The 23689-nt window shown below is 32.3% G+C and overlaps 4 protein-coding genes across 5 annotated transcripts in view; 2 read left to right on the forward strand and 2 right to left on the reverse strand.

The window, feature by feature from the left end:
• Positions 1 to 6733: 6733 nt before the first annotated feature.
• Positions 6734 to 16638, reverse strand: LOC132745656 (peptidyl-prolyl cis-trans isomerase NIMA-interacting 1-like). The gene is made up of 3 exons (XM_060734607.1): positions 16486 to 16638; positions 8840 to 9031; positions 6734 to 8120 (listed from the first exon to the last, which is right to left on the reverse strand). Exons 1-3 carry the CDS (start codon positions 16535 to 16537, stop codon positions 7900 to 7902), a joined length of 465 nt encoding a protein of 154 aa, XP_060590590.1. The 5' UTR covers positions 16538 to 16638; the 3' UTR covers positions 6734 to 7899.
• On the forward strand, positions 14283 to 16073 carry LOC132745518 (zinc finger protein 862-like). 2 transcript variants are annotated; one of them, XM_060734472.1, is made up of 2 exons: positions 14283 to 15492; positions 15774 to 16073. In XM_060734472.1, the coding sequence occupies exons 1-2, from the start codon at positions 14357 to 14359 to the stop codon at positions 15958 to 15960; spliced, it is 1323 nt and encodes a 440-aa protein (XP_060590455.1). In that variant the 5' UTR covers positions 14283 to 14356; the 3' UTR covers positions 15961 to 16073. The 2 variants fall into 2 exon arrangements, with proteins under 2 accessions (XP_060590455.1, XP_060590461.1); XM_060734478.1 differs by having other exon boundaries at positions 14283 to 15482; positions 15774 to 15905.
• A 257-nt stretch (positions 16639 to 16895) lies between the features above and the next one.
• On the forward strand, positions 16896 to 18266 carry LOC132745536 (uncharacterized). The gene is made up of 2 exons (XM_060734489.1): positions 16896 to 17113; positions 17863 to 18266. Exons 1-2 carry the CDS (start codon positions 16983 to 16985, stop codon positions 18053 to 18055), a joined length of 324 nt encoding a protein of 107 aa, XP_060590472.1. The 5' UTR covers positions 16896 to 16982; the 3' UTR covers positions 18056 to 18266.
• A 2317-nt stretch (positions 18267 to 20583) lies between these two features.
• LOC132745665 (deleted in malignant brain tumors 1 protein-like) overlaps positions 20584 to 23689 on the reverse strand; it is a 48151-nt gene continuing 45045 nt past the window's right edge. The window contains exons 44-47 of the mRNA XM_060734620.1: positions 23194 to 23394; positions 22467 to 22655; positions 21972 to 22113; positions 20584 to 21297 (exon numbers count right to left, since the gene is read on the reverse strand). Of these exons, the coding sequence (XP_060590603.1) occupies positions 21150 to 21297; positions 21972 to 22113; positions 22467 to 22655; positions 23194 to 23394 (680 nt within the window). The 3' untranslated portion in view covers positions 20584 to 21149. The remainder of the gene's footprint in view (positions 21298 to 21971; positions 22114 to 22466; positions 22656 to 23193; positions 23395 to 23689) is intronic.

A 23689-nucleotide genomic window follows, 5' to 3' on the forward strand; every position in this document is an offset into this window, starting at 1 on the left:
TAAGATTTTTGTAAAATTTCATAGTAAGAATCTAAACTATTCTTTGCCAAGATTTCTTGATCAAATTTTATTTGTGCTTAGAGGCAGGTTTTTTCCCAATCTTGATATCCAGGTGAGTGACTTTGCGCCATCATGGCTCTCTTGTTTTTGAATGTGATTAGTTTTCATTTTTGGCTGGAGTTAATTTATGTAATCAGATATAATTATGGCCACTTTGATGGCCAAACTTTAAGAAAGATCAACACGGAAAACAGCACAATGAGTGTGGAATATTCAACAGTGAAATATACTCAATAGTGAAATATCTTCCAATAATGTCGAATCCCTCCCGGGGACCTTAACATGTACTCATCGGTAAAATAATCTTCTGTGAAATATACATCATTGATATCAATTTAAATGAAATATGCATCAGTAAAATATACTTTAGTGAAATATACATCCTTGATATAAACTTAAATGAAATACACATCAGTAAAATATACTGTTGTGAAATATAATATATACATAAGTTACCACAGTGAAATAAAATATACTTCAGCGAAATACACATCATTGATATAAACTTAAATGAAATACACTTTAGTAAAATATACTATAGTGAAATATGATATATACATAAGTTACCACAATGAAATATAATATACATAGGTGAAATATACTTCAGTGAAAAATACATCAGTGAAATATACATCAGTGAAATATACATCAGTGAAATATATTTTATTGGTGTTCTAATTATAGAAGATGATTGTGCTATATGATATAATACTCTAGGGTGCTGCTGGACAGTGCAATATAATTGAGGCATGTTTATACATACCTGTCTCTTGTTTTATTATATTAATCTAGTCACCTTTTTAAATTATCAGTTTATAGTCTGTTTGCCATGCTTCAGGATAAAATTAGCATATAGTATAATTAGTTTAGATAGTGGAAATTCTGTGTTCATTTAAGTTGTACATTTAGCTTGGAGGATATAGTAGGGTACAAGGGTGTTGGTTAAAATGATGGCCATATTTGATTTTGTAGTGTTACATATAATGGCACCCTGAAGCCTAATTTGTTTTTGTAGTGTTAATATCATAACGTTATATGCAAGACTTAAAAAACAAAACAAAAAAAACCCATGAAAGTTTACATTAAATGATACCTTAGTATTTTGACAAATGTCACTTCAGTCTTATAACTTGAGAAATTCTCCTCAATATGTTCGTGTATAGTGTTTGTATTTACTGGATGGGAATGGCTAACCATATAACCAAATCTGTCTCAAATGTTGATTGTCTCTCCGTTTTCTCCTAATATATAACCAAACATTTTCATTACTGTAGAGTAACCGTCAAATGGTGACCCGGTGCTATTTGTTGGTGTGTAATGCCTTGTACATTGTAATAACAGGCCAGATATTATCATAACAGTGTCTGTGTATTTATCTAAATTTATTGGTTCATAAACCTTATGGTTTGATATCATTTCCTTTTGTAAATTGTTGAAACTGTTGCAAAATATGTTTATGAAGAATCAAAGTTTAAAAACATTTTATTTTTGTTGGGCAAATGTATGTTTTATAATTTTGGCAAATGTATGTTTAATAATTTGAAAGTGATGTCTCTTAAATGTCTTAACTGTTTGGTCTCCAACTGTTACTCTTCTTTTTTGTTATGTTACTTTCATATGAAACATGTTTTTAATTTTTAAGGAATATAGTGTGGTTTGTCCAGTTATTTGCAAATTTCACAAAGTTTACATACTTTCACCTTTTTCGTGCTGGGAAAATTTTTATCTGCTAAAATTGTCTGCAGATTTTTTCAATTTTATCAAAATTAAAAAAAAAAATAGCGTGTGACTATCCAAGATAACTGGGATAGCCGGTGTTATGTCTGGTACCCTGCTTTTTGCAAAGGTTCATGTGAAGGCATGCAGGATGATCAGGATTTTAAGTATATGGATTCATTCTTGTCAATAAAAGCTTGTTATTCCCCGAAATAGTTATAGACAAAGGAACAAAGTCATGGCGTCATGTTAGTCAAGTCAAGTCAAATTTCCTTTATTACACTCATTTCATGTTAACATGAATAAATGTGGTTAGTGTACATTGCCTGCTAATCCATGCTGTTACTACTTGGGTAGTGTCAAACATCGTTTATATACATGGGGTATTTATACATTTCAATATGGCTGACATTTTTTAACCAATACCCTTAAAACACCCTAGTTTAGCTGAAAATAATTGTAAAAAGGCAAAAACATACATGAATTTATATGGTCATTTCAGTCATTGCAAAGTCTTAAATAATATTTTTATTCATCAGCTGTACTAATTATAGCTAATTTATTTTAAAACATAACCATCTACATTCTGATGTGTCAAAACTATCCTTCATTGAAATTGTTATAAATATTTTTTATTTTTCATTATTATAAAAAAAAGTGTTTGTGAATATTTTAATGATATAATTTTATCTAGAGCCTTGTACACAATATTCACATAATTGTTCTTATATACATGTATAGTGATTTCAATAGTTGTGAAATTTGATGTATTTTTTTTTCTCTCCATATAATTACAAATATTCCTGTACAGGATAATTTCATTGATATTATTTATACAGGTTAGTTATTTATTGATTCAGTGTACAATATTGTGCAATAAGTTGTTTTACAGTTCTTTTAGTGTTAAAGATATATATTGCAGTATCTATACGAAGAATTTAGTTTATATTTTATTAGTTTATATGTTTTATCTATATTTACATAGATTTTTATTAGGATTTCAGAGGTGTATAGTAAGCTTTATGAACAGAGTCTGAGATCAGCTGTAAGCTCACCAGAGCTACCTGAGTTGATGATGAGCTTTTGTGATTTCCCTATGTCAGTCGTCAGTCATCATGCATCATAAGTAATGACTTTAAACAAAAACTGCTCTGAAACCAGTAACTTGATTTTGACCACTCATCTTAGTCATGATCGTTTAATGGTCACCTATCAAAGTTGTTCACTGATTCAAAATTTGACCTGTCCCAGGTGATCATGGATTTCCTTAATACATGTATGTATATAATAAGATCTTAAAAAATCATCTACTCTGAAATAATTAAGACTGGAGTACAGATACTTGGCATGAAACATTGTCAGTTGACCTCTACCAAAATAATTTATATTGTTTTGGGGTCAAAATTGTCCTGTGGGTTATGAAATTTCTCTATGTATGTATTGAAAATCTTTTTCTGTAATGATAAAGGCTAGAGCTTAGATATTTAGCATGTGATAGTGTCTGGTGAGAGATTTTTGAAATTATGGCCCCGTCATCAATATTGGCCCCACCCTTTTGGTTCATTATTTATACATTTAATTATTTAAAACTATTTGAAACAGCAAGATCTAGAGCTTTCATATTTGGTATTCAGCATCATCTAAAGGTCCTTTTCCCCAAGTTGTTCAAATAATGCCTTTCAAATTTCTCTAGCCAGGTCATCCATGTCACTAATGTAGGGAAAACTTAAGAAAATATCTAATGATTCTTTGTTGTTGAGCTTGTGATACATGAATAGTCATTTCAAATTTTCAGAACTGTAGGTCCTGTTAATTTTGAAAGTTATTGCTTTAGTTCACAAGTCCTCAGGTGAGTGATTTAGGGCCAGTAGCCCCTCTTGTCTGTTACTAAAATTAATATATTAGCTGGAATGAAAACCCAAGGTCTTCCACTACCAGTAAAGCTGGAATTTCACGATTTTACCTTTAAGGTGTTGTTGTTACTACAAACCCCAACTAAACAAACATATCCTTTCATGTTTAATTTTTCTCAAGGTAGAGCTTTTAATGATACAAAAACATTTTCTATGAATAGCAGATCACCACCAAACTTTGTATATTTTATGTTTGAATGATTTTTCATCATGTTCATTCATCAAAAATCTGGTTGCTCTATTAGTGCTTACTTATAACAGTGAATACAATATCCAAAAGTTTTAGTACTGATGCTTTATAAATATAGTGCTGATTCACTATAATATGGTGCTAATTCAGTAGGAAATAATGCTAATTCACTTTAATATAGTGTTGATTTACTAGAAACCATTGTTGATTAGCTAAAATAGAGTGCAGATTCAGTAAAATATAAGGCTGATATTCACAAGAAGATAGTGCTAATATTAACCATGTGAATAAAGTGCTGATGATGTAGAAATAAAATATCACCAGTAAACAGTTGTAAAGATGACCCACACAGTAACAATATACTAAATGCAGCTAAGTCTTTATGATGCAACAAAATCTGCCAATTTGAAGAAAGAAGACTGAATACAGTGATAAATTATCTCTGGTCATAGTATTTATTGATATTTTTACTATCATAAGTTTTATTTGTTGTTTTGTTTTTTTGAATTACACCCCACCCCTTTTTGTTGACCGATCATGGTCCTGCAACTACAGATTTAGGTAAAAGAATGAATAAAATTATGTTTAATCTTGCTTCAACCATGCAGTAGTTAGTATAGGTGCTTGTACTTATATCATAGTCATATCTATTGGTTTTATAGGCAAGCTTGTCAGATACATCATGTATATGCACAGTCATTGATATTAAATAGAAAATAATGTAATCAGTTTTTAATCAATAATCAATCAAACTCCAATTGTGTACAAATATTTTACATCATATTTGATTGACAGGTTTTATATATCTTTATTTCAACAGAATGTAGGCCTATGTGTTGTATGTGAAACAAACGATGCATGATTGGTCTTCTAAGACATTATGCTCTTCCCTGACAATATTTTCATTTGAATATTTATTTTAGTGATAAAAAGAAAGGATCTAGTATGGCATCAAATAAACTTTTCCTGCAGCTGTTTTGATTAAAATTTCCTTTTTTATACATAAAAACATAAAAATGCAAAATTAAGTTTAAAGGAACGTATAACAATTTTTGCTTTGACTGAATAATATACCTGCTACTTGATAGTTTATGTATAATTTACAGAACAGTGTATGTATGCAAACATAAAAATTACATACTGTACATGTACGTTTTTCTTGTTAATAAAGTCACTGGCATTTTATTTTTCATACATCGTGTTTTACTAATTGGGACAAAAAAAAATAATGTTGATGTTAGATTTTTAAGATTGAAATTTGTGCTATATACTAAATCTTGTAAAACGTAATTTTGAATTAGTATACAGTCACATTGTATGAATTTTATGGTCTTAAAGATATATTTTGTCTGTAGTTAATGTAGTTTCAAAATTGTTGAAAAAAAAAAGAATAAATGAAGAAAGTAAAGACATCAAAGTTGTTTGTTTTAATTCGTAATTGATTGATGATAAAATGCAGTACAATTATACGAAATTCTGTTTTATAATAAAAGAAGAAAAAAAATTTTGTTCCTGAAATGCTAGAAGTCATATAATGCTGATCCCAAATACACCTTATTAGATAAAGACAAGGGCCTGGTTTGAAACGGGTGTTGCTCCCCCGAATAGGTTTTAGATATAATTCCAGAATAAGGCAAGGCAGAGTAACTGTTCTTTGCACTGGACTTTTAATAAATGAGATCTATCTACCTACAAGGTTTCTTGTTGATACCTGTTATGGTTTCCGAGTTATGTGCCTGACAAAGTTTAAAATGTAAAAATGAACAAAGGGCAATAACTCCAAAATGAGGCAAGGCAGAGTTATGCTTCTTTTGCACTGCACATCTACCTATTTAGCTCTATCTACCTACAAAGTTTCATGTTGATATCTCTTATAATTATAGAGTTATGTCTTGGACAAGATTTCTCTAAAAGGGCGATAATTAAAAAACGGGGCAAAATAGAGTCGTGTTCTTTGACACTGCCTCGAAGTCCTCTACCACTGTGTGAAGTTCAAACAAATTATCTCCAAGGGTTTTCAAGTTATGCTCTGGACAAGACAACGGACGAACGGACAAGGCGGCGACTATATGCTCTCCTTTCAGGAAGCATAATAAAGTAGCTGACTTAATAACACTGCTTCAGTTTGGTTTCTATTTTAAAACCCTTGAAGAATGGCTGAGTTAAGGACTAGACACAGAGTGACGGACAAACAAGTAGAGCCCATTTTAATATCCCCCTATTTCTAAAAATTGGAATATAATAAAATGTATATTGAGAAGTGTCAACAAGATTTTTTCAGTGATCTGCAAGAGGGACCTAGTATTTGTTCCCAGATGTCACATATCCAAACGTTATCTGCTGATGGGGACTGAATCTATCAATGTGACCATTTCAGAACAAAATCAACCAACATCCACCTGTACTGTTCACTATTTAAAGGTAACCAATCTGATTAAAATCAGCTTTTAAATAATGCTCCGCAATTACATGTAAGAATTAAGTAGATCTGAACCTTCGACAGATTGAGAGACTGCATACTTATATGTGGAAATTTCCACTAAATTGATGAATGTTTTATCCAGATTGAAAGATGAACAAGTGGCGAGGATTAAAATTTTCAGACGGACATTCTAAACAAGTGTCATTTGAATTTCAAAATATAAAAAAATTTAGTTTTTACAGTGTGGAATCTTATTAGATCATTCCAAGACTTCTTATGAAGTTTCCATAACATCTACCCTAGTGATTATGTCATGTTGTGTAAAGTATGAGCATACAAACAATGGACAGTATGTGATATTTCAGTGAGGATTAAAGGAAAATATTGTAAGATTTTTAAGGGAATCAAGCATAACAAAGACGTAACGGTAAGTACATTATAATTTTACTTGTGTAAGAAAGAAATTACAAATACTACAGGCAAATGAAATAGAAAACAATGATCTGAAAAATGAAAAAGACATACAAATATATATGATTATGATTGGACCATATATAAACATTGTTCCATTTTTAATGACTGTAAATATATGCACAGTGTAAACAATAATTGTTGAATATCAAGACATCTTAATTGTAAAACAGTAAATTTTGTAAGTAACTTGCATTTTATAATCAAGTTTGTAAATACTTTTTTGAAATTAATGTCACATTACCCAACTCTTCAGTTCAATAATTGGTGGTATATTTAGTTCTATGTTCCAAAGATAAATAAAACTGCCAGACTTTCACAAAATACACCAAGCACAGACTATACTGAAACACACCTTAACAACAAATATGTAATGTTATAATAAAAGCAATCCTGCTGTAGAGTTCTTATGAATACATGTATATTGTATTTGACTATCAAAATACTTTCACCAAAAGTTTTAAAAAATAACCCCTTCTCAAAAACTGGCATTTTAACTATAGAAGTAAATATTTAATATTTTGAAATAACTATACGGACAATGGCTATTTTAACCATTGAAAGTTTGACTGAAACCGTTTGAAATTTCAAAAATGTATTTCTGTGTATTTCTATATATGACATGTGAAGAAAATAAATAAAAAACCAACAACAAAGGGATGTAAATCTGCCAAAATGAATCACAAGCCCACGCATAGTAATACAGAAGACCATAAGACCATGATTCCATCAAATTTAAAAACCCACAACAAATTGCCCATGGCCACTTAATGATCATAGTTCAGAGTTGAAATCTCTTAAGAAATGAAGTAATTATGCAAATATTGTTCATGCCCAGTTGCCTGTCTGCTGATATTAGTCAAGATAACAGAAACCTTGTTTAATTAAAAATAATTTTGACAAGAATATCATAGTTTACCCTAAGTAAATGAGTACTTCATTTTCATTTTTAGATATTAATGTGTGAACAGATTGTGAGACAGCTGAACAAAGAAAACAACGTATGATCACAATATCTTAAAAAGCTGATGAAAATTGAAAAGAGAATCCCAATTTCTGCGTGGAAAGAAAACCATAATCTATACTCCAAATTTGTGCTAATGTATTTATCATGTTATATGTAAGCATTAAGCAGTTCTTTTAATGATATGAACACCAGAGTCTGTATCCACTATGCCACTCATTTCTCCAACCTGCAGGCTAAATCCTGCATCTTCAAATGGTTTCTGCATCTGACCACGACCAAAAGGACCAAGATCACCCCCTCGTTTAGCGGAGCTACAGTCGCTGAACTGTGAAGCCAAGTCTTCAAACGATTTTTCTCCTCTAACTATCTGATCTCTGTACCCTGAAATGACAAACGGAAAATTAGAAGACAGTTGATAAATTATAACAATTTATCTGATCTATCAAACACCACATTTATATGGAAACTAATTCCATCTATAAATTAACTCCCTTTAACATGTCGTTTTGAGTTCTTTTATTCTAGGATAATGATCCCATTGTGAAACTGTGCAATCCCTTGCTTTGACCTTTACCATTGACATAATGGCATATGTGTCTTGCATGAAAATAGTTGTCAACCAATGGTGATATTGCTGTGTAACAATTGATGTTGCAATCCAACCATTCTTACATTGTGCAGAAGCTATGGACCACAAAACTACACTTATAAGTATATGAAATACACAAATCTTTATTGTATGCAATGCCTAGACCATTGACCTAGGGGCCTGGGTTTTGCATATGGTACACATGTATTATTTACTTATAGAACTCATATAAACCATATAAATTTTCAAATCTTAATCTGTATGCAGAATTCATCAATCAGACATAAACTCAAACATACTTACACAATATGATAAACTACACCAAGGTCAATACCCTGTTGTGACATTGACCTTAGACTCATGCATTTTTCAAATCCTCTACTCAAGGCAGTCATGCTAACTTGATTTATTTTGAAATCCTATCGTGCAGAAGTTACGAACAGGAACCAATTCACCAGTATATCTTAGTGGAATATACAGTTATTTTATTCATCAAGGGAAAGATAAATACCTTCCAGTATTTTGATTGCATCTTGTTTAGATCTTGTTATAGTTTCCTCGCGCCATGATGATGGTCGACGCGAGTCTTTATGTTTTACAAGAAGATGCGAACACTGGACTTTAGACATATTCTTTTTTGCTGGGCCACTTGGAGGTTCCCACTGGCTTTCTTTGGTGTATATATTCAAATAGTAATCTCGTCCTGAAAAGAAAATCAATTACAAAATTAATTTAATAAAATCATACCATTATAAGATATGAACAAAATTAATTAATACAAGTTGTTGTCAATTTATCTTATATATGATGATTTCTTTTAAAAAATGTACAAAATGCATGCAAAATACCTGAAAGGGTTTCAACACGACAGGCCTCACTGAAAATATTTTTCAATATTTGAGTACCATTTGATGTAGGCCTGGATCAATAACTTATACACAATTTCAAATCATTTGCTCATTCCAGTTTGTGCAAAATGACCCAAAAATTAAAAGCCTTTTTAATTTTTTATCAATCTTGACTCAAAACTACTTAAAATCACACACACAAAAAGCTGTCTGTAAGTCAGCAAGCTTGACTTTTATCAGTTCTTGACAGTAAGAAAAGGGGCATAACTTTGTAAAAAGGGTAACAAAAGGGTAACTAAGATCATAGATGTATGGAACATCATGAAAGATAATGATAGAGAACAAGTGTGTGAAGGTGCACTCAAAAATTTGACCAAAGTTTTACAGCGACACTAGGGCCAGGATAAGTACCTTAGCTCTCCCCATTTTTCAAAGGATTTAGCTCAATACAGGATTGGGGCAGTACCTCTAGACGCTTGCAGAAATCATGATCCCAAAATAGACAAATATCGTTTTTTTCGCCGAATTTTACATTTTTCCTTGATTATCGTACTTGATTCGGTGTGAAAAGATGAATTAGACCTATTAAAGTTCATTCCGTTGGGTTAAAAGACAAGATTTTAGCATTTTATCATCCAAGCGCCTTGTCCGGTATATACCGGAATACGGTATTTAGTGTGGTGCTCCAATCCTTTTTTTAGTCACAGCCTTTTTCAAATAGTTGATCAAAATATTGATTATGATTAATTCATCAATTTAATACCAAGTATATTTATGTATAATGATTAATCTATTGAAATGTTTTATTTTAAGTGCCCCAGTTGAGCGATCTAAAAGTTAAAAATGTTTTAAGTGGAGTTCCTTGAAAACTGGGAATGACACTTAACATAAAACATCAAGAGAACGATTAATCTTGTATAATTTAGTGTTTGTTAGTCAGCATTTATCCATTTAATGATATTAAATCTAACAAGAGAGGCTGGACTGATTTAATGGAATAAATGCCGACTAACAAAAACTAGTCAACTCTGTTGTTGAAATTTATAATGATTAAAATCTTTACACTGTGATAGTGTCATACACTTCAGATATTTAATAATAATAAAGAGCAGAAAGAAATTTGAAAATTAAGACAATCTTATCGGACACCAGTAAGTTACTTTGGTAAGGAAATAAGGAAGCACAGATCTGTAATACTGGTGTCGCAGGACGAGACAAATGTGTATGACCAGAAATCAAACTGTTGACCAATGCCATGGCTTTACTAAGCTTTCCGGCTGCTAAATACACATATTCTTCCCATATTAGTGAACAGTTCTATACTGTCAACACATGCTGAAAGTTTCACAGGTACATGCAGATTATACAAAAATTCTAGTAATGAGAAAAGAAAGACTTTCAATAATTGACACATTTAATTAACTTATCAAATTATTTTATCAACAAAGAACTTCTTCCCACAATTTCAGAAATGAAATTCGTCTTTAATGTCAGTACATACAGTATCATCTTGCCCTTAGTCAATTTTATGCTTCAAATGTATGTAGGCCAAACTGTTAATCACTGTTAATATTAATTTCAGCATTAGAGATAGCGTGCGTATCGGCGTCATTTACGCAAGCAAATACTCAGGATACGCCAGCTTCGTCATCATTTTGGCGTATATTTACGCATACTAATTACAGTTTACGCATTTAGTGAAACAAATTTGGCGTAGGCAATGTTTACATTGACACCGATAAAAATGACAGACTGGTTAGCGTACTGTTCTATAAAGGTGTGTTATTTTCTCAGGCTGGGTTTATAATTGCAAACCAGTCGACATTGTATCACATTGTATCACTGAGACGCTCGGTAATAGATGTATATAAGATAAATCAAGCGTCTGTCACGTTATTGAAGTAGACGAAAAAATATTGTCAAATTTTATCAAATTATCAAATCGTTTACATCGAAAATGTCTTGTTCAAAACCCAAACAACGAAAAATCGACACATTCTACCGTGTAACAAGCCCAGTGTCTTCTCAGTGTGTTATTCATAGAGCTGTCATTGATTCTGTGCAAAGCATATCAACGATATATCGATATCAAGTGACTAAAATCAACGATACACCGATATATCGATAATATCCTAAACTCACTTGTCTGTCATTCACTTTCATACCTGTTTCAATTATTTCAGTCAAAAACATGTTCTGTACAGTGTCTTGTCCACTGCATGATTTTTTCCAGACAATATTATTTGTCACCATTGCTATGAAATAATTCCACTATATAACAAAAGCATAACATTAGATATAAATAACTGTTTCTGCATATATTTTGGGTGAATTGTATAATTTCTAGACATTTAATTTATAAGTCAAAAGTATCGATTTTTTAAAATGTGTATCGATTATTGATCGACAAAAAAATATCAACGATACATCGATATTGTCGATATCGATGACAGCTCTAGTTATTCAGCCAATTATTGAAGACATTTTGACTTTTGTTTGCAAGAGCAAAAAAACTCATACGACAGCATTAGACGCTACGATCAAATCATGGTGTAAAGGTTTCCCGTGGCTGTCTGTAACGTCAGATACGACAGATGTGCGTTTGAAATGTGCCTTGTGTTGTAAGCACAAAATGGGTGGAAAATGGGCCACAGAAGGGGTTCTCAACATCCAAAAGTCTAACATTGAACGGTAAAAAAATAAATTAATTGCAACATTTTATTTTGTACCTAGCTCCTCTTTTTAAAGAAACTAGAAATGTGTCCATAGGACACGGGTGCCCCCACCGCGACACTGTTCTGTCAATCTTTTTACTAAGTCAAGGGAAATAACTCTACAAATACTGGATAAATCCACAAGCCAAACCCCAGGTGCAAATCTAAAATATGCTGAGCAACCTGCCCATAAGGTTTATTGACTATGTCAAATCCTTTTTGAGAAACTTGCGACACAAGTTGAAAATTGCAAAAATTTTCTACGTGAAGGGCAATAACTCTAAAAATACTAAATAAATCCAGACGAAAATACCTGGTGCACAACTGCACATGCTGATCAATATTCCTGTAAAGTTACATGACTCTACGTCAAATACTTTTTGAGTTGTGTGCGACACATGTTGAAAATTGCCAAATTTTACTAAGTCAAGGGCAATAACTCTGAAAATACTAAAAATATCCAGACGAAAATACCCAGGTGCACAACTACACATGCTGATCAACATTCCTGTAAAGTTTCATGACTCTAGGTCAAATACTTTTTGAGTTATGTGCGACACAAGTTAAAAATTGCAAAATTTTACTAAGTCAAGGGCAATAACTCTAAAAATACTAAAAATATGCACACGAAAATACCCAGGTGCACAACTACACATGCTGATCAACATTCCTGTAAAGTTTCATGACTCTAGGTCAAATACTTTTTGAGTTACATGCGACACAAGTTGAAAATTGCAAAATTTTACTAAATCAAGGGCATTAACTCTGAAAATACTAAAAATATCCAGACGAAAATACCCAGGTGCACAACTACACATGCTGATCAACATTCCTGTAAAGTTTCATGACTGTAGGTCAAATACTTTTGGAGTTACATGCGACACAAGTTGAAAATTGCAAAATTTTACTAAGTCAAGGGCAATAACTCTGAAAATACTAAAAATATCCAGACGAAAATACCCAGGTGCACAACTACACATGCTGATCAACATTCCTGTAAAGTTTCATGACTGTAGGTCAAATACTTTTGGAGTTACATGCGACACAAGTTGAAAATTGCCAAATTTTACTAAGTCAAGGGCAATAACTCTAAAAATACTAAAAATATCCAGACGAAAATACCCAGGTGCACAACTACACATGCTGATCAACATTCCTGTAAAGTTTCATGACTGTAGGTCAAATACTTTTGGAGTTACATGCGACACAAGTTGAAAATTGCCAAATTTTACTAAGTCAAGGGCAATAACTCTGAAAATACTAAAAATATCCAGACAAAAATACCCAGGTGCACAACTACACATGCTGATCAACATTCCTGTAAAGTTTCATGACTCTAGGTCAAATACTTTTTGAGTTACGTGCGACACAAAAGTGAACGGACGGACGGACGGAAGGACGGACGGAAGGACGGACAGACGGACGGACGGACGGAAGGACAGACGGACAAGGGTAAATCTAAATGCCCGCCACTAACGTGGGGGCACAAAAATTACAATGAAACTAAGTTATACCTCACACCTTATTTAATTTCATTTATATGTTAGATAAATTACAGTAATTTAAATTTAAAATAAAACAGTAATCTCAACATATAATTTGGTAAATAAATTGTTGATTATTAGCCCACAAGCTAAAAGAATTCAGTGTAGGTCACAACTGTTTGCATTTATACATTTACTTCATTTCACATAAAAATGGTTCAAGTTCTTATAATATGCCTTAAACCTTAATATAAATAATACCTTGCCATGCTGCAATATTTCTGATAAATTATAAAACTGACTACTGAGAGCAGTTTCTGATTTTTTTTTCAGACTGTAATGTAAAAATACAATGGATCATAATATTTTTATAGCTTTCACCAAACATAGGTTACAATTTTGCCTAATCCTAAATCAGTCTTTTATTTTATTTTGACAGGCACTGTACCAGCAGAGAACATCTTGATGCTGAAAGGGTGGAAATAAAAAAATCATCTGGTATAATTTCTGAGTCAGAGAGTGAAGATGATGTTGGTGATTTGTCAAAACAAGATTTATTTCTTTTCCGCACCATATATTGTCTTATGAAAAGTGAAACCCCCCTAAATAGATTAGATACTATACTAGAGTTACAGCGACTAAATGGTGTTGACCTAGAGTATCAGAACTTAAGCTGGACAACAGTTTCTGAAATTCAAAATATCATTGCAGATGGGTTTACAAAGGACCTTGTTAGTGAAATTAATTCTTCAAACTTTTATGCAATTCTCATTGATGAAAGTACTGACATTAGGGTAAGCAAAAGGTTATCAATTTGTGTAAGATATGTAAAGAATGGGCAACCAGTCACAACCTTTCTAGCAAGTACAGAAATCAGTGATGGAGGTGCATATACTGTTGTAGGGCAGTGCATAGTGTTATTTTATCGTTAGGGTTAGACTTAACAAAGTGTGTCTCTCTGGCTACCGATGGGGCAAGTGTTATGATGGGAAAAAAGACTGGTGTAGGCGTCCAAATGAAAGCCAAATTTTCTCCATACATGACACAAACCCACTGCATTGCTCATAGATTGAACCTGGCAATAGGTGATGCCATTAAGAAGAATGAAACTTTGAAAAAATTTAAACAGATGTTTGAAACTTTGTACCATTTCATGTCTGCATCAACTTTACGGATTAATAAACTTAAGGCTGTGCAGGATATACTTAATGAACCTGAAATAAGTATTAAGGAGCCTCATTCAATCAGATGGTTAGGGCTTAAAAAAGCTGTAGAAGCTGTATATGATTGTTATGGTGCCTTGTTAGTAACTCTTTCATCATTTGCTTGTGACAATCCAACTGCAAAGGGACTTCATAAATATTTTTCCACATACAAGTCAGCATTACTGATAGGATTAATGATGGACATACACACAGAACTGGGTGTACTATCATGTGAGTTACAACGCCAAAGCCTTGTCTTCTCAGATGTTTATCCACTTCTCGAAGGAACAGTTGGAAAGTTGGAATATATGAAAGAGCATGATGGTAATGGTTTACATGAAATGAAAGACAGCATCGAGTTTAAAACTCAGTCAGATGATGAGGGAGAACCAAAGCCATTTTATAAGGGTGAAAGTTTGAAATATTATAAAAAAGGTAACTCTGATTCTGAATTTCAAGCTGTGAAAAATGATTACATTGACAGTTTAGCCAGAAATATTAAGAAAAGAATCAGTAAAGTTGACTGTAATGTTTTATGTAGTTTAGGACTCTTGCTGGAACCTGCCTCTTATAGTACAGAATGTGATAATGCTGTAGAGTATGTAGCACAAATGTATGGTACACATAAAGTAACAAAGAAAACAGTTGAAGATGTTGTAATAGAAACTCCTGTTGACCCCTTACTTAATGGTGATGAACTGAAAACTGAATGGCAAGGCATTAAAGCAATGGTAACTGGGTGTTATAAATCATTGTCACTAAAGGCATTTTGCAGAAAGATTATTCAGAGTTCACTGTCAACAAGCTATCCCAACTTTGCAAAGCTGGCTGAAATTGGACTCTGCATGGAAGTCACCAGTGTAGAATGTGAGCGGACATTTAGTGCACAAAACAGACTAAAAAGTAAATACAGGTACATTTCTGTTTGTTTTAAATTAAAACTGTGTGAATGTATATGTATAACAAAATACATGAAAATTATATTTTATTATTATATTATAATTAAGAATATATAATATTGGCACATTATAAAACAGGCAATAATTTATTGAACATGATGATATTTTTAATCACAAAATCAATGTACTTATATGTATAATAGGTGTAAACTTTTAAAACAAAGAAATTGGTATGTGATTAATTTGGCACAAATCAAAATACTTGGTATAATGTATTTCTTATCCTGTTTTTCAGAGCTGCCCTGAAAGAAGAATCCTTAGAGGCTCTCCTTACTGTGTCACTAATTGGCCCAACACTCAGCCTGTTTAAGCCAGCAGGCAGTGTGAGGAGATGGGTTAGGGCAAAGCAGAGAAGGAAAAGGAGGCTAACTGCACCTTACAAGTCAAGAACACTAAAAAACATTATGTCTAAATGTGTATGAAGTGTAAATACATGATACCAATAAATACAAGTGATCTAATGATACATTTTGTTTGCAGTATGGTTCCTAAGTTTAGATGCGGCAAATTGACTCCCAAGTTCTTAAAACTGAGAGTAAATTTTACTCCTGCATTTGGCCAGAAACTGGCAGTTTACTCTCAAGTCTAAAAAACAGAGAGTATTGACTCTTGAGTAAAAATAATTATCTAGAACACTGCAGTTAATGCCAAATTAATTTCATATAAACATATATCGTAATGTTAAATTCGGTAATATCTTTATAAATAATGCTTATTGGAACTTACAATATTGGCAAATCTTAATTTGAGCATCATATTCATGAAATAAAACCATGAAAAAATGTGTTACAGGATCTTTAGAATCGCGCGCACATGCGTCTATAATTTAAACGGTTTTATTTTATCCATTTCATGTAACTTCAAGCACACTTATCTGTTGGAATCATTTAAATTAAACTCTAAAAATTAAACTTTATAACTGTTATCACCATGTCAGTCATACTTACCCGATGATCTGCTAGTATGTTTCTCCCAACCAGCCGGTAATTCTTCGTCCATTTAATTGCTATTGGTGTGTCAGTAACTTTTACCACCGATAAATTATTCCAATTAGAGAGGCAAGGCGGACCGTGGAAAAAGCGGACCATACAAAGACATGTATTTTATATACAGGCTTAATGCGAGATGGACAGCTCTGACGTTGTTATTTGTTGTTGTTGTTGTTTTTTTTTAGTTTTAAATCAAATTCTACATTTCTATTGAATTTCAATTATTTAAAAAGTACAGAATTAACTGCACTCTTAAAATATAAAAAATTATAGATTCGAGAGATTTACAGCTACGTCACTGTTATCTGTATAGAGGGCCGAGTTGATCTGTGCCGAGTTGACCCGTGCCGAGTTGGTATAGAGCCGAGTTGACCCGTGCCGAGTTGGTATAGGGCCGAGTTGACCCTTTACCGTGTATCACGTGATACACACTTTCCCGGTAAAATTGACAAGAGATGTACCCATATAGTATGGACCTGGAGAAAAATTTCGCTCTGACATGTGATCATTCAGTCGTTGAATTACAGAGATGGTTACAATGTCGAGTATTAAAATTGTCCGGAAATAAACCAGATCTTATGGACAGGTAAGATAGTAGACCTAAATATTTAAATTTATATAGAGTATATTAGATCTATTATCTCAATAAATAATTTTACAATGACAATAATAATGATTCCTAATATTAAGAATAATTATTATTGTCATTGTAAAAATTTTTTTAATGTTGATTTATTTGAACAAGGGACCAGTCAAACCACAGATTTATAATTTAAATCCATGGTCAAAATAAGACAATTATTCAATATTGTTATTAAATCATACTGTGGCGAATCAAATATTATTTAGCTGTGGCAAATCGTTACTTCACTGCGGTGAATCATTATGTGGCGAATCGTTATGATTAATTGAGTTACATTTAAAATGTATATTTTTATTGTTTTTCATTTGATTTTCTTTTAAATATACATGTGTAGTCTTTAGGCGGGCTAGTCCAACTAATTAGACTTGTCAAAGAGACACCGAGATAATTTTGGACGGGCGCTGTCTTTTTCCGTTTGACAGTAAGAAAAAAAAGTCTGTAAAATGGGTCAAACCGTTCACGCCAAATTAATTAGGCTATAGCCGGGCAACCCAAAGCCCATGCCTGCCTTTGACTTCCCTGTTTAAACTATAAATTATCAGACACAGGTGCAGGTCGTAGATTTTAACATGTATCTTATCTGTATAGATCTTCTGCCTATTTTACCTCTGGTGAGGGGGATGTTGATTATTTTTGTTTCTTATTTGCCAGTATAACAATGTTAATAGCTCGGTCATTTACCTATTTTTTAGATGCAAAGCCTGTCTTGAAGTTGAGGGCAAGAATGGCATTGTGGTTTCAATTGATGAGAGCAAATGGTTTCAAAAAAAAGTCCAAGAGGTATTAGCTAATGTCCAAAACACAGACAACAGTTTCTGTTCTGCCAGTGACAGGCTGGAAAGACTTTCCTTCTACAAGTTTCCTAGAGGGATATTGCTGTGTTGAATTTTGGGAAAAAATACTTCCTAAAATGATTGCTTTCAATAACAACATCCTTTTACCAGAATATATGGAAATGAGGGTACCCCGTCGTCTTATGCCATGTGAACTGGCTTTCATGTTAAAACTGAGAACAGAAATTGTGTAAATAGGTTGACAATCTTTTATTTAGTATATAATATTCACTTTTTGTAAGATGTGCATAATATATACATATACATTTTAAATATACAAAGTAGTGGAATTTATATTATATAATATTCAATGTTTTAAGTGAATTATATGTGCACTATTTGTAATTTTAATTAATACTTTCTTTTTCCTTTTTATTATTGGAAATATTCTATTTATGATTTAATAAATACATGTATGTACATGTTCCAGAAACACTTTGTTTTCCCCTTTATTTTACTTCACTAATGGTTTTCCTGAAATTAAAAAAAACCCTATTTTTTTTAAAATCTGTGAAACATTGGCTTGAAGTTTGCAATTTAAAAATTTTTTTTGTTCAATTGCACTTCCAGGTATTTCAAAAATGAATTCTTTTTGTCATATTTCTTCTTGTGGAGTTAATCTATCCCTACCACCTAACAAGAGGACGATCAGTGGATCACATGTGTCCGCCTCATTTTGATGGGCCAAATTTTCATGTTCGGGACAAGTTTTGTGACAGACGGACAGTGCCAACTAACTTGGTACTGATCATTCCTGTAAAAAAGTTTGGATCCAAAATCTGGCAAAACACTAAGAGTTATGATAGTAAATCAATCCAGGACAAGCTTTTGTGTATCTGGCAACACACAGATGCCAATAAAAACACCTTTTAAGGGGGAAAAAATGCATAAAAAAAAATAAAAATGAAAAAAAACTATTTTAAACCTTCGTGACCTTGACCCCATTCAACAGATGGGTCATATTTGACTCAACAGCCGGCCATCATTTGAAAGAAATGGTGGAGTTCCCTTAGTAAATGTTTCACATCAAATATCATACAGAGGGATTTTTAAATCCAAATGTCGAAGTCCCCACTACTCCCTTGTGGTAGAGGGGGCCATGCCTAATAACTTAAGTGCATTAATTCAACCAAGCCATTTTACATACCAAACATCAAAACTCTAGTCCTTCATCTTTAATCCAAGATATTTTTGATCTATCAAGGTTTGAACAAATTTAGTAGTGGTCTAGCAGAATACACTTCACACAACTTATCTAATTAAAGATTTTATTAAGATTTCCCATTTGAAATCCCTTTAGAGCTTATATTAGGAACATCGCAGGGAAGCTTAATTTGACTGAGGTCTTTCAGGAAATGTCAAATGCAACAACTGAGGTCTATATAATGAGGAGTACTAATATGATCTATCACATTCCTTTAAACACACAGTGAAATATCTTATAAACCATACAATATACTTGTATATTACAATATAAATTTACTTTTTTACATAGCATGCATTCAATTCAACCTCCCCTAGTAGACATTAATCTTTCAGAGTCATTCACATAGATTTTTTCAGTCATTCACATAGACAAGAAAAAAATCTCTATAATTCTTTCATCCTCATTTGATATAATGGAAACCTTTTTGAAATTGGTGCTATGATAATATTTCCAGAAATGTAAAGGAACTTCACAATTCACTTAAATTACTTGTTTGCTTGGTTAAGGGTCTTACTAATAGAGATGTTGAAAAACTCTCTTTTACTTATTTTCATATTCTGTTTTTAATGTACGTAAAATAATAATCCCTCAAATGGCTCCCACTTTTGTCACATGAGCTGAATATTGCAAAACTTGTAAAACTATCTATTACATACAAATAATACTTTAATATGTAACAATTGCATAAGTTAACTAAAGGAAACATATTTAAATTATATACACATAAATAGTACAGAATCAACATGTTTAAATACAAAAATCATATTTTGTAGTAATTATATGCTGAAAGGGTTTAAATATAATACATTTACACATATGTAACAAATGAAAACATTTAAACAGATACAGTCATGTACAATTGTAATGTGTTACAGTATACAAATGTAATGTTTGACATATAAAAATAATATGTTGTTCAAAACATTTATAATTATGGTCATTGAGTAATTATATGTTGAAAAGGTACACAAATATTACATAGTATTTGTATGACATATATAACAATTAACTGTAATCACAATTAGCTTTAGAATATAAATACTTGAATGGTTTAATATCAAAAATAATGTTATTAAATAACAATAAATGTATAATATTTACAAATGTGATATGGATTCAAGGATATTAATACAAGTGTATGCAGTTAAATAAAAGTAAAGACGATGCCTATATGTTGAATAGTTGTATGTGAAAGTTTTGTTGCCTGTTTCATAAAGTCATCATGACCTTATGATTTGCCCTGTAAAAATGTACTAAAACGGTAAAAAATCTGAGCATTTTGCAAATCAAAACACACATTCATTTTGAAAAAACGTCACACAATTTTCTCTGGTAATAACAACAAAAATGCGATGACAAGTGGTATTTCTTACAAAAAATGTCATGCATATAAAAGGACATGTTCCCTGTAGTTACTATCTATTTCAAATAACTGCCAACTGCATATAGAACCTTTTGGCTTGTCTTTTTTTATCAAAGAAGTAATATAGGTAGGTGTAATAGTTCAAATATGAGTCACATTGATTGTTAGCATTTCATATTCAAGTGAGCTAAAAACTTGCATCCAAATAGTTTGTGAAATATCTGTCACATTGTATATACATTGAGCTGTTTACTATTTAAATACTGACACTTTGTAAACCTGCACATCAATTTTGTTAGACAATTCACTACTTATTTCTTCCATTTCAGCCATTTTAGAACATCACTCTTGCATGAGGCAAGTTATTATTGTCTCTATAATGTCTATGTTTACATAAACATTTTTCTTCTTTACTTTTTCTTTATTTTCACAAATTCTATTATTTGCCCATCACAGTGTCAAACCTTTAATGGCTATTCTTTTCATTGCAAGTTTTAAAATAGTTATATGTTAATGTAACATCAAACATGACTATTTATTAAGACTGGAATTAGTTTTTTGTAATAATAATGAAAGTTATGCATCGGCATCAATGTTACTGTAATTGGGGTTTTCCCAGCCTGCAGCTCCTGTTGCCCCGCCCCCTGTACGTTTGGTGCTAGTTAATGATGTAGACATGCTCTCCATTGGATATGCTCCACCACTCATACTTGCCTGCATATTCCTATCAATGGAAAATATATGTTGTTTTTATTTGTTTTAAAGTTATAAACCATCTACATGTATATATGTAGACATGTATATATATACATGTAGAATTGTTTAAACAACATACTGCCTTACATGAATGGGCATTGTTTAACGTATATACTACATCATCACATGTATTACATTAACATAACTTCTAAATACCATCGTGACGTCTACAACATTGCGTTTACTGTTATTGCAAGTGTTTTCAAGACTCTTGGCAGGAACAACACTTGTAAAATCGTGTACGCAAATAAAAAGATGAGAACAACACAGTTGCAGTGCTATTTATTGTTAAACAACCCTCAGATACCTTTAATTAAAACTTCTTTTTCGTAGTAAAACATTTCATTAAATAAAACTTAAAAATAACATTTTTATGCAGTTCACTAACCCATATTCTGCTGGAACTGAAAGTGATTCATGTTTGTCACGAGTATAGAGCCAGGCCAGCCTGCACCTCTTTGCAGCCTGGCCCTGCTCTCTAGTACTGTTGGTAGCTTAATTTTTGTATACATGTACATTTTGATACTGAAATCCCTTAATTTTCAAGTTCATGGTTCCAATTCCAAAGCAGGGCAAATCCATTACACAAATTCAGCTGGTTAATGGGAAACATTACCTAAGATGAATATAACATTTACTTACAATCTCTTTAAATAGACAAATATTCCTCCAATAATAAGAACAATGAAGACAACACCGACAACTACAGCAGCAGTTATACCCACATTACTTGTGCTACCACTTGTGGGGGATGCTGACCCTGTCTGTGCCTGCGCACCACCTGCTGAAACAAAATTTGTAAAAATGTTCATGCGCTTAAAAAACAAGAAACAATAAGTTTTCAACTATGGTTTATCTAGACTTAGGTAAGTCCTGTAACAACAGAGAAAAGTTATTTTGCATAGTTTAGTCATCTCCATAACAATTGTTTCTCCCAAATCTATTCATACTTTCTGAAATATCTGCAAAAATTGTTATACACGGGCAACATATATTTTCTAGTCTGTAATGTTTCCATATGCTTATTGAGACAATATTTATAGGACAAATAACTGACTAAATCTAGAACAGATCGCTGCTTATCATATGTTTACTTTCATTTACTTTGTTCTTAGACATGTATGTAAAAATTCTTACCATTATTGGAACAGACAAGCGACTGTCCTGACCAGGTACCGTCCCTCATACACATACGTGTATCGGTTCCCTGTGTTCTGTAGAAACCTGACTGACATTGTTGTTGGCACACAGCTCCATAATTAAATGGTGCAGAACACCCAGACATCATGGCATTTGTTGGTGTGTTTAACTGAGGACATGTTACAGCTTAAAAAAGACAGACATGTTTATATTAAATGACACCATATATGATGACTATAAGAGTAAATGGCAAACTTACAAGTCATCAAGGACCATGTATCTAAACAATTTTGAAAGAATAAAAAATGCTCATAAAATTCCAAGTTTGATTAAGATACAAATGTACCAAAGTAAATTAAAAGTCTATCCAAGGATGCTATATTCCAAATTCCCATAGAATCAATCTAGCAGGGGTAATTGCTTTATGTGAAGTTGTCTATTCATAATATCCTTAATTATCTTAGAGCTTTAACAGAGTTAATAAGAAATGAATGTGTCACTGCACTAAGGTGACAATATGATGGCCTAAAGGCGCTAAGTCAGTTTAAATGAACAAAACCAGACAAAGTTCATCTTAGGCTACTGCAAAATCTATCATTTTAAACCTGTAATCTATTCCTAGGGAAATACCTACAAAGGACCATTGTTTTAAACTTGAGAGACTACTTAAGAAAGAAAGAAGGAGTGAAACATTCAGCTTTGTTTAATGAATGAGGAAATATACCTTGACAAGAGAGTCCAACACCGGTCCACATAGGTCTTTTGTTACTATCCAATGTACACGTGATCTGACCATTGTGGGTGGGATCACTAAGTTTGTACCCAGGATTACAGGCCAACATACAGGTGGCACCATAGTAGTCGGGACACGAACCTGACAGGAAGTATCCATTGGTGGGTACAGTACGCATTGGGCATTTGTTCACTGCAATATTAAAACAAACATTTCACTTAACAAACATCAACATAGTTACAAACTTCCGAGCAAACATAAAAATTTTCAATTTCATTTAGCTGCTTCAAACAAACTTTTGTGGACAAAATCTGTTAATATGTTAAGCTACATTGATATGGTATAATGGTTATTTTTATTGCTCCTTTTTCAGTAAATCCCCTTTGTTACATTAATATTCTCCCTTGACATTGCTAAAACAAATAAACCTCTGAAACATTGCTGGTATGAAACACATTTTCTAAAACACATTTATAAGTTATAAATA

The sequence above is a fragment of the Ruditapes philippinarum genome, unplaced genomic scaffold (genome assembly GCF_026571515.1).
Source record: "Ruditapes philippinarum isolate M1 unplaced genomic scaffold, ASM2657151v2 ctg211_1_1_1_1, whole genome shotgun sequence".
In the NCBI taxonomy this organism is placed as follows: Eukaryota; Metazoa; Mollusca; class Bivalvia; order Venerida; family Veneridae; genus Ruditapes; species Ruditapes philippinarum.